This window comes from Tauraco erythrolophus, chromosome 8 (genome assembly GCF_009769465.1).
Source record: "Tauraco erythrolophus isolate bTauEry1 chromosome 8, bTauEry1.pri, whole genome shotgun sequence".
Classification (NCBI taxonomy): Eukaryota; Metazoa; Chordata; class Aves; order Musophagiformes; family Musophagidae; genus Tauraco; species Tauraco erythrolophus.
The window spans coordinates 27,187,285-27,197,742 of record NC_141472.1 but is presented as its reverse complement, the minus strand read 5'-3'; the positions used below and the strand labels follow the sequence as shown (position 1 = coordinate 27,197,742).

Sequence of the window (10,458 nt, the reverse complement as noted above, 5' to 3'; positions counted from 1 at the left end):
AGCATGGCCTCTTCCTTGCCCCACCCCAGGGTCCTGTTTTATAACCATTGCTGCCTCCTGTTCCCTTCCCTCTGCCCTGACCTTGACAGGGTGTGAAAATGCTTGTTTGTGTTTGGTTTTTGTTTGGTTTTTTTTTTTTTTGTAAGTTCGGATTAATAAATAATAAAACCCCAGCCGGCACAGATTGCTCCCGGTCTGATCTCTTGGGGAGGGCAAGCGGCGAGGAGGGGATTTATTGCAGGCGGGAGGAAGCGGCGGGGGAGGCTGTGCCAGCTTGGGGACGTGAGCTGGAGACAGTGCGTGGCCTTTCCGGGTGGGAGCTGGCTGCATCCCTGTGGCATCTCATCACTCCCAGAGCAGGTAATGCGGAGGGGTTTTGGGAAGGAGGTGCTGCTCTGCCTTCCTTGGCTGCCTCAGGGTCCAGGTCTGTTAAAGCATCGGCCACCTGAAATTTGGTCCCTGCCCTGCAGCCCTTGCCCCCAACTTGGCCTGTCCCGTGGGTGCCCCAGCTTGGATCCCCATAAGAGTTTTGCCCCAGGATGCTAAAAGCATGCCCTGCGCTTTGGGTTCTGTGTCTCTTCCAACGGGAGGGTCTTGGCCTGTGGACAACCGTGTCCGGGGAAGGAGGTGGAGGGACACTGGGAACTGTGCCCTGTCGAGAGGGAGGTCAGGCTGTGCTGGGTGCAAGTGGGTCTGGGGAGGGACAGGAGGTGCTGGAGGGTGGGAATGGGGGCTCAGCCCCAAGACGAGGGGCACCGTAGGGTGCCCCCAGCCCTGCCTGCGCCGCCACCGCCTGCCCCCGCTCCGGGAGCGGCGTGACCTTAATCCGAGGCGACCTTGAGAGGAGGTGGCTGCGGGGCCGGGGGCGTCCCTCGGGGGCGGGGGGCCGGGGGCGGGCTCGCCGCCTGCCACTGAGGAGGGGCGGGCAGCCCGGGCAGCCCCGGCCCCGTGCGGCCGCAGGCGGTGGAGCACCGGCGGAGCGGAGTGGAGCGGCGCGGCACGACACCGGAGAGCGGGTACGGGGCTGGCTGCTCCGCGGGGAAACCGGGCGTCCTGCGCGGGGAGAGGGCCGGCGGGGCGGGCTGGGACCCCCGGGCTCGGGCAGCGTCGTCCCAGAGGCGGCTGCACGAGTGGCGTGGGATGGGGGAGAGGTGCCGGCGGTTTTGTTTCCTCTGCTTTAAGGTGCCACTTGCCCCCCGAGCCCCGAACCCCCGCGCTGTGCTGCCACATCCCAGAGCCCCTTGTCTGACTCCCCCCCGGACCCCGTCAGCTGCCGGCTGAGCCCCCTGCGTGGGCCAGGCTCCACCCGGGTGCTGCAGCATGTCCTGGGGCAAGTGGGAAGGCTGCTTGGGGCTGAGCAGAGCCCGGGAGGGTGAGGTGGTGTCCGAGGAGTGGGCATCCCTCCCTGCTCTGGCACGACCACCCCCACGGCGGCATTTAATTCTGCCGGGAGACTCTGCGCTGGAGTGGCTGGGGAGTGCTCACACCCGCTGGCCCTCCAGCTCTACTTGGGGACTGTCACCTCCAGGAGAGAAGCTGCGGTAGCTCAAGCGTGTGCTGGGGGGAGCTGAGGCTGTTCCTGGCAGGAGGGAGCTGCCCTGCAGAAAGCCCTTGGCTTGGGTTTCTCCAACCCCTAGCTCCTGCCATGTTCCCCTTGATGGTGTAACTCAGAGGGGGGCGAGGGGGGCTGCGTGGGGCCAGCTGCGCCAGGCTCGGGGCACAGCTTATGTACTGGGGCGTGCCACACAGCCGTGTCCTTGTGTTCACGCTCACGGGATCTGCCCTGTGCTGGAAGGGATCATCTTGTTGCTGCGTGCGTGGCGAAGGCATGGCTCCACAGCTGGGGCAGGACTGGGCACACTTGGGCCGTGCCAGGAGCCTGTAAGGGCTGGCACTGGGGGACATCATTTCAGCTCCAAAATCTCAGTGCAGTTACGGGCCTGGGGGCTGCAAACAGCTGCCTTGCATGCTGCCTTCTTGCACATGCGTGTGGCAGGGTCCAGGGAGGACAGACTTGATGGTAGCATCAAGCCCATCCCTGTCCCAGGCAAGTGTATCTCCACTCCTCCAGCCTCGGTGCCTCTCCCTCCACACTGGCTTCCCAAAAACATTGTCCCCATCCCCCTGTGGTGCAGGGTGCATGGGGCAGGTGGGCACCTGGAGCTGTCACCCTGCAAATTGGCCACGCCGGGCTGGGTGCTGCTGGGAGGCAGGAGGGTGCAGGCAGATGGGTGACTGGGGTTGTCCCCGCTCTGGTTCCCTGCAGATCATGGGGTGTGGGGGAGATGAGAGCACGTTACGGGAGGGTACAGGGCACTCCTGGGACTGTGCAAGCCAGCGGGCATCAGGGCACCCACTCTGCAGGGCCCAAGAGGAGTGGTGGTGCCACCCTTCCATTTGTGGGTGTGGGCACCCTGAGCCCTGGGCCGGTGGGTCGGTGCCCCCCTGGCATGTTGGATGCAGGAGGGTGCAGGCACTGCAGTGAGTCCTTGCGGTCTGAGCCCTGAAAGAAAGGCTGGTGCTGGGAATGCATGGCAGAGGCAGCTGGGATGGCACCCCAGCCTCTCCATGTCTCCAGTGACACGTGAGGTCCCCAAAAGCGGGGACAGCCAAACAGCCACTGCCAGCCCCACGCCTGGCGTGTCCCCTAGGAGCAAGGCCACAGCCCCAGCCAGCGCCGTGCTGGGGATCTGCCCTGCCTGTCCCTGCGCCGAGCAGGGGGCGGCCACCGTCGGGGCCCTGAGCCTGTGAGGGTCTGGCAGCCGGGCTTGGCAGCTGCCTGCGCACTGACAGCACCGGCTATTCTCAGTCCCGAGCTGCTGCTGCCCGTGCTGAGTCAGGGGCCGGGGCACAGCTGCCACCCCTGCACCCCGACACAGAGCCCTTCACCCCCAGGGACCCCCAGGTCCCCTCCTGCACCCAAATCCCAGCCCACTGACTGTGGCATCTGCTGTCAAGGGCCCAGCTCCAACAGCCGGGTGACAGGCACATCCAGCAATTTGTCAGTCTAATTAAAGCCTTAACAGCCTAATCAAAGCCTTATTGTCACTCCAGTTGTATTTATAGTCCCACTGGTCGCAGCGCGCTCCCCATACGGCTGCTTGTGCAGCCCTGGGGGTGCTGACATTCCCTGTGGAGAAGGGGCTGGGGGAGCTGAGGGTCCTGCTCTGCACTCCCTTCCTTGCTCTCAGCAAGTAAGACTCTCTCTTTCTTCTAAATTTGCTGTTTGGGGGCTGTTTCTCAGGCGGTGGGGGCTCGTTCTTGGCTCTCCTGCACACACCCAGGGCAGCTTTTCCTGGCTCCTGGGGCCACTCCTGAACTGGGAGCAGTGACCTGGGAGCACAAGGGCTCCGGTTTCCCCTGGGCTGTCAGGGCGGCCACACTTGCAAGTTTTTCTGTTTTCCTCCGGCACCTTTCAAGCTCCGGCTTCCCGGTAACACAAATTAATATTTAATGAGCATGGTGGGGTGAACTTGACACTTAAGGAAAGCAATGACCCAGCAGAAGAGAGGCGCAGGTGCGCTCACACATGGGTAGGGACACACGCACCTTGCACACGCATGGGCACGGCTGGAGCCCACCTGGCAGGACCTGGGCACAGGGTGAGTCCAGCCCTGCTTCCTACAGCTGCCCTCTCTCTTCTTTCCCCAGCGGCTGCCAGCGCGGAGAAGGCAGAGCCATGGCATCGCTGCTGTGTAATGCCCGTGAGTGCTCCAGCGGAGGGGAGGTGTGGGCCAGGGCACTGGTATCCGGATTTACGCTGGGACAAATCTGGCCCATGGGTTCAGCTTGCCTTGCTGCACTCGGGAGCATCCCTACCCCACTGCAGCCATTGGCATTGGGCTTGCAAGCACCGAGGGCGGGTGGGAAGAGCTGATGGGGAATTACCGTCTGCCCCTCTTGTGGTGAAGGGAGTTTGTTTGGGGTCCGTCCTTCCTCCGTCCCAAATTGAGAGACCACGTGGGGTCCCAGGGGTAGGAGGGAGCGAGGTATCAGGCCGCAGTGCCCAGATACCCCCACCCTCAGTGATGCAGACCTTTGCTGCCCCCAGGCATCCAGCTCACAGACGCGCTGGAGCAGATGCAGCAAGGGACGCTGATGCGCAAAGTCAAGTCCAAGAGCTGGAAGAAGCAGCGTTACTTCAAGCTGCAGGATGACTGCATGACCATCTGGTACCAGTCCAAGAAGACGGGCAAAATTGAGTCTGCCTGTGAGTACTGGCTGCTGCATGTTGGCCATGGGGCCGTCAGTAGAGTTCAGAGTGAGTAGGGACGTGACTGCAGGGAGCTTCTTCTTAGAGCCATGCTTGCAAAAGGTGCTGGGGCATTCAAGAGAGGCTCTGTGTGCATGTGCGGGCTCTTCTCACCCACACCTCTTCATGAAGCATCCTGCCCCCAGCAAGACCCATGGGTCACAAGGGCTGAGCAGAAATTGCAGCTGATACAAGTGGAAGGTTCTGGCATGCCAGCGGAGAAGTAGGCAGACAAACAGATGTGCAGATGGATTAGTAGCTCAGTGAGTGGATGGATGGATGGATGGATGGATGGATGGATGGATGGATGGATGGATGGACGGATGGATAAGTAGCTCCATGGGTAGGTGGATGGATGATGAATGGATGAGTGGATGGGCAGATGGATAGCTCCATGGGTGGATGCATGGATGGATGAGCGGAAGGAGGGACAGCTGGAAGGACAGATGTCTGTGGGCAATGCCCCCTGCCCTGCAGTCCTTGTCCCTCACAGACAGGCCTCCCCTCCCTCTGCCCTAGTCTCCATCAGCGATGTGGAGACGGTTCGAGAAGGGCACCAGTCGGAGGTGCTGCAGAGCCTGGCAGAGGAGTTCCCCCCTGAGCGCTGCTTCACCATTGTCTTCTACGGCCGCCGGGGCAACCTGGACCTCATTGCTGGTTCGGCAGAGGAGGCGCAGTGCTGGGTCCAGGGCCTACACCAGCTCATTGAGGTGGCCACCAGCATGGACCAGAGAGAGAAGATAGACCAATATCCTTCCTGCAGGCACCACTCTGCCCTCCACACCCAGTCCTTTCCCCCATCTCCTGCCATCTCCCAGGCCCTACATCTCCAGCCTTGCCCCATGTGTGCTTAGCTCTTCTGGGTCTCACCATATGCATTAGGGCAGGGAGATCCCACAGAAAAATTAAAAGAGGCCCTCTGATGCTCCCCAGCTCCATCTCTCTTAGCCAATGTCCTTTCCCTTAACATCTGCCCTGGTTTCTTGCACATGGATTCGTGACTGGTTCCAGAAAGCTGACAAGAATAAGGATGGGCGCATGAACTTCAAGGAGGTGCAGCGTCTCCTCAAGATGATGAACGTGGACATGAATGAGGATCATGCCCTGCGGCTCTTCCAGGTAAGCATCACACCTGAGAGCCTGAAAGGGCTGGAGGGGCTGGAACAAGCTGCACACCACCTCCCTGCAGAAGGATGCAGCCACTTTCTTCTGTCCGTCCGTCCATCCATCCATCCATCCATCCCTTCCTCCCTCCCTCCACCTGTTTGTCCATCTCTCCATCCATGGACCTATCCATCTATCTGTCCACCCAACCAGCCCTCCATCTGCCAATCCATCCATCCATCCACCCATCTATTCATCCATGTATTGATCAATGCCTACCACTGCTGCTGGTGTGGAGTTTCTGTGCCCTCCGTTGGGTGAATCCCCCCACAGCCCCATGGAGTGGCCAGGACACCCTGTTTTGACCTGGCTGGGCGCTGAGTGAGCTCCCTTGCAGGCTGCTGACAAGTCGGAGTCGGGAACGCTGGAAGGGGAGGAGTTCGTGCTCTTCTACAAGGCCCTCACGCAGCGCGAGGAGGTGCTGAGCCTCTTCCAGAACTTCTCTGAGGACGGGAAGAAGCTGACGCTGCTGGAGCTGGTGGATTTCCTGCGGCAGGAGCAGCTGGAGGATGAGGGCACAGAGGAGCTGGCCATGGAGCTCATCGACAAGTATGAGCCATCGGAGACAGGTGAGAGCCAGCCCGGACATTGGCTGTGCTCTGCACAGTGGAGGGAAGGAGAGGGCTGAGATCCACAGCTGGGGATGGGCACAGGGGGAAGGCTCACCATGGTGCGATCTGTGTGCAGTTCCCCTTCTTTTGGTCCATTTCTGGACCATTTTGGTGTAGAAGGTTGACCAACCGTGGGGTGCAAGCTCTGGCTTTGGGGTCTGCTGTCTACCTTCCCACATCTGGTGCCCTAGGGCATCTCAACCTGTGCCCCAGACTCTGGCAGCAGTCGCATCCACCAGGTTGGGGATGCCGGGAGCCACCAGCAGGCCTGTTGAGGACAGATCCTGTCCCTTCCGAGTCCCTGACTGTCACTGGGCCTTCCCCTCCACCTACAGCCCGGGCTCGCCATGCGCTGAGTGCTGATGGATTCCTCATGTACCTCTGCTCCCCGGAGGGCTCCATCTTCAACCCTCGGCACCGGGCGCTGTGGCAGGACATGAGCCAGCCGCTCTGCCACTACTTCATCTCCTCCTCCCACAACACCTACCTGATAGAGGACCAGATCCGGGGCCAGAGCAGCATTGAGGGCTACATCAGGTAAAGGGGCTCCTCCCTCCCAGCTGCCCCCAGGCACCCTCCTGCCCCAGTGCCATGTCCTAGGCAGCTCCATGGGGCAAACCTAGAAGCTCCTTTGCCTCCTTCGTGGTTCAGCATGTGGCCATGTGATGTGGTGTCCAGCAAGGAGGTCCACTTTGGGGATGCTGAGCCCACCTCTTCCTGCCCTGCATGAGGCAGCATCTCCACCATAGGTGGTTGTCCCCTGGTCCCTGCAAGGGTGACACCCACAGGCAGAGGGGTGGGCAGGGGGCTGGTGTCCTGTCTGGGCGCGGGGTCCCAGGGGTGACCACCCACCCGTAGGGCTCTGAAACGGGGCTGCCGGTGCCTGGAGGTGGATTGCTGGGATGGGCCGAACGGGGAGCCCGTGGTGTACCACGGCCACACCTTCACCTCCAAGATCCCTTTCCGGGAGGTAGTGAGCACACTGGGGAAGTACGCTTTCAAGGTAGGGCATCATTCTCTGGGTGCTGGCTGTCATGGGTGGCCCGCAGCAGCTGGGGGGCACAAGGCTGTGATTTGGGGCCGTGATGGGTCTCTGGAGGGGGAGCAGCGCTGAGGGTCACACGCCTGGTGCTGCAGCAGGTCTGGTCTCGCTGCGGGTGAGGAGGGTGGCTGTGTCTCTTCCCGGGAAAGGGCAATGGGGGGTCTGACCCATGGCCCTGTGTCTTGCTGGGCCAGGGACCATGGTCTGCTGGGGTCGCAGGGGTGAGATGGGGCCTGAGGGATGCGGGGGTGAGATGGGATATGGGGGATGCTGGGGGATTGGAGGTGCACGAAGGTCTCAGGGGGATACAAGGACACACAATGGCCTCCATCCTGACACTGATCACGCCTGGGCAAAGCCCTTGTGAGAGCTCCCTAACCCCGCTGAGGCTGATCTCCAGCTGTGCATGTTGTTCCCCAGACCTCAGACTACCCAGTAATCCTGTCCCTGGAGAACCATTGCAGCATGGAGCAGCAGGAGGTCCTGGCCCAGCAGCTCAAGACCATCCTGGGGGAACAGCTCCTTACCACCACCACTGATGGGCGCATCCCCACCCAGCTCCCGTCCCCAGAGGTAGGGACAGAGCACAGCTGCACTGGGCATCGCTGTCCTGCCTGGGAGTGGGGTGAGGAGGTGGCTTTGCTGTCCAGAGGAAAAGCATCCTATCTCAGCACTGTCCTGCTCTGCTGGAGCACTTGGAGTCCCTGGGGACACTGTGTCCTCTCATTCACAGGGGTCCCAAAGCTGTTCCCAAGGTTGTCTCCCCATGCCCTGGAGAGGCAGACAGCAGAGCAGAGCCCTCCTACTCTGTCCCTTCCTGGGTGCTGGTGGTACTGGCCCCCAGCAGTGTAGGGTCCTGGGGGACAGCAAGTCCCATGGAGGAGATGGGTACCCCGAGATGGGTACTACCTCTCCATCCCCAATCCCGTAGGAGCTGAAGCACAAGATCCTGCTGAAGGGGAAGAAGATTGGGCGGCTGGAGGACATGCTGGATGGGCCAGAGGATGAGGCGCCTGATGTGTCTGACGATGATAATGGGGCAGAGGCAGAGGAGGAGAGGCGGAGGGTGAAGGTGGGTGGCCCAGGCTGGGGACCAGCCAGGAGCACTGACCCTCTGGACAAAGCTATGGACCGTGGTGGCACTGTGTTGGCGGTCCCCTGCCTGCTCCATTTCTGGCAGGAAGGCTGCCTGTAGTGGGGACGGTGCCACCACCAGCACCTCCCTGGCTCTTGGCTGCCCTGGACTCTAAAGCCCCATCCTGGGTGAGCACTGGGGGACAATGTTCCCATCAGGATGGACCCAACATGGCCCTGCCTTGCAGAAGGACAAGGAAAGTCTGGCACAGGCGTTGTCTGACTGCGTCATCTACTGCAAGAGCGTGGCCTTCCAAGGCTTCCAGGAGGCCCGCAGCCATTCCCGGTCCTCCGAGATCTCTTCCCTTGCCGAAGCCAAGGCCAGGAAGCTCATCCGGGATGCGGGTAAGGCACAGGGGGTAGTGGTGCCAGGGGAGTGGACCGGAGTGGAATGGGTGGGCGGCTTCCTCAGGTGTAGGCCTAGAGCCTCCAGACACTGGGGTTCCCTCCTTGTCCAGGGGGGTCCAGTGGGGCTGTACCCCAGGTTTTGGCTCTGGTGGGTGAGTGGAGGTTATTGGCTTAGAAAGTGAGGCAGCGCGTCTGGGTTCCTGGGAGGGGAGAGGGACGAGAATTAGTCGGTGGGTGGGTAAATGGGAGGATGGATGGATGGATGGATGGATGGATGGATGGATGGATGGATGGATGGATGGATGGATGAACAGCGCATGTTGTGGGTGGCTGTGTGGGCCAGGGAGTGACTCCATGAGTGACCCTCACACTCCATCCCTAGGGAATGAGTTTGTCCGCCACAACGCCTGGCAGCTCACACGCATCTACCCCAGCGGGATGCGAACCGACTCCTCCAACTACAACCCCCAGGAGATGTGGAACGTGGGGTGTCAGATCGGTATGGCCAGGGGGCATCAGGGCTGCAGGCTGGGGAGACACCCTGGGTCCCATTCGAAGTAGCACCATCAACATCCGTGTTGGTGCCAGCTACAACCCCATCTGGTGCCAGGTCTGGCTGTAGGCTCTTGCCCTGCTTTGGGGAGCTTGCGGGTACCCAGATATCAGTGCCTTGTCCCTGTGTAACCCTGCATCTGTCTGGCCATGGGGACTGGCTGGTTCTCAGCTCCGAGAAGGGCATGGTGTCTCCAGGCTACCCTGAACCCTTTTCCTGCTGCCTTCTCCCAGTGGCCCTGAACTTCCAGACCGCTGGCATGGAGATGGACCTGTGCGATGGGCTCTTCAGTCAGAACGGCTGCTGTGGCTACGTGCTCAAACCGCCCTTCATGAGGGACGAGGAGACCCTCTTCAACCCCAGTGACCCCAGCAGCTGGGAGGGCCCTGGTCCTGTCACCCTGACGATCCAGGTACGGGGCCAAGGACAGACCCCAGGGAGCCATGACAGCATCCTCGGGCTCTGTCAGTGCCAGCCCAGTGGAGACACCGTTGGGCAGCGTGCTGGAGCCAAGCAGCCTCCCAGCAGATTGTTTAGGCTGTTCCTCAGCTCACAGGGTCCCTGCCCCTTCCCGCAGGTGATCAGTGGGCAGCAGCTGCCCAAAGTGGCCAACAGCAAGGTCGGAGCTGTCATTGACCCGCTGGTGCGCGTGGAGATCCACGGGGTCCCCGTGGACCAGGCACACCAGGAAACCAAGTACATCGAGAACAATGGTGAGCCCCACTGCAGTATCAGGGACCCCGCTGCGCTCAGGCAGCCCCATCCCTCCCTCACCCTCCCAGCACCCACTCTCCCTTCCCAGGGTTTAACCCCCACTGGGATGAGACACTCCAGTTCCAGCTCCACGTGCCCGAGCTGGCCCTTGTCCGCTTCGTGGTGGAGGATTACGACAAGACCTCCAGGAACGACTTTGTGGGCCAGTTCACCCTAGCCTTTGCCAACATCAAACCCGGTGAGTGGCTGCTGCCCAGCGGTGGGGGCCGAAGGCAGCCCCGCAGGGATGTCTGGGCTTAGCTGGGTGCCAGAGGGCGCGGTGGGAGGAGCCATCAGCCAGAGCCTTGCTGTCTCACCTGCAGGTTACCGCCACATCCATCTCCTCTCCAAGGATGGCACCAGCATCCCACCCTCTTCGCTCTTTGTCCACATCCACATCACCGAGCCGCCCAGCCCTCAGCAGGACTGAGCCCGTGGTGGGAGCAGGACCCAGACGGAAGCCATAGAGCCGGCCCCGAGCAGCCAGGGCCACAGAGCCAACCACATCACCCTCTTGTTGAGCCGTTTGTGTCATCCCTGTGTTGTTGTCACTGCTGTGACCCCCTTTGCAATGGCCTCCAAGGGCTGGGAAAAGGCACTG

General features: G+C 61.5%; 1 protein-coding gene across 1 annotated transcript; it reads left to right on the top strand.

The window, feature by feature from the left end:
* The first annotated feature begins 1,816 nt into the window (after window positions 1-1,816).
* Window positions 1,817-10,287, top strand: PLCD4 (phospholipase C delta 4). The gene is made up of 16 exons (XM_086615531.1): window positions 1,817-1,881; window positions 3,652-3,704; window positions 4,052-4,210; window positions 4,772-5,000; window positions 5,242-5,371; window positions 5,754-5,985; window positions 6,363-6,564; window positions 6,886-7,030; window positions 7,490-7,642; window positions 8,001-8,141; window positions 8,392-8,548; window positions 8,934-9,050; window positions 9,338-9,516; window positions 9,682-9,817; window positions 9,907-10,056; window positions 10,181-10,287. Exons 1-16 carry the CDS (start codon window positions 1,829-1,831, stop codon window positions 10,285-10,287), a joined length of 2,343 nt encoding a protein of 780 aa, XP_086471657.1. The 5' UTR covers window positions 1,817-1,828.
* Window positions 10,288-10,458: the final 171 nt, after the last annotated feature.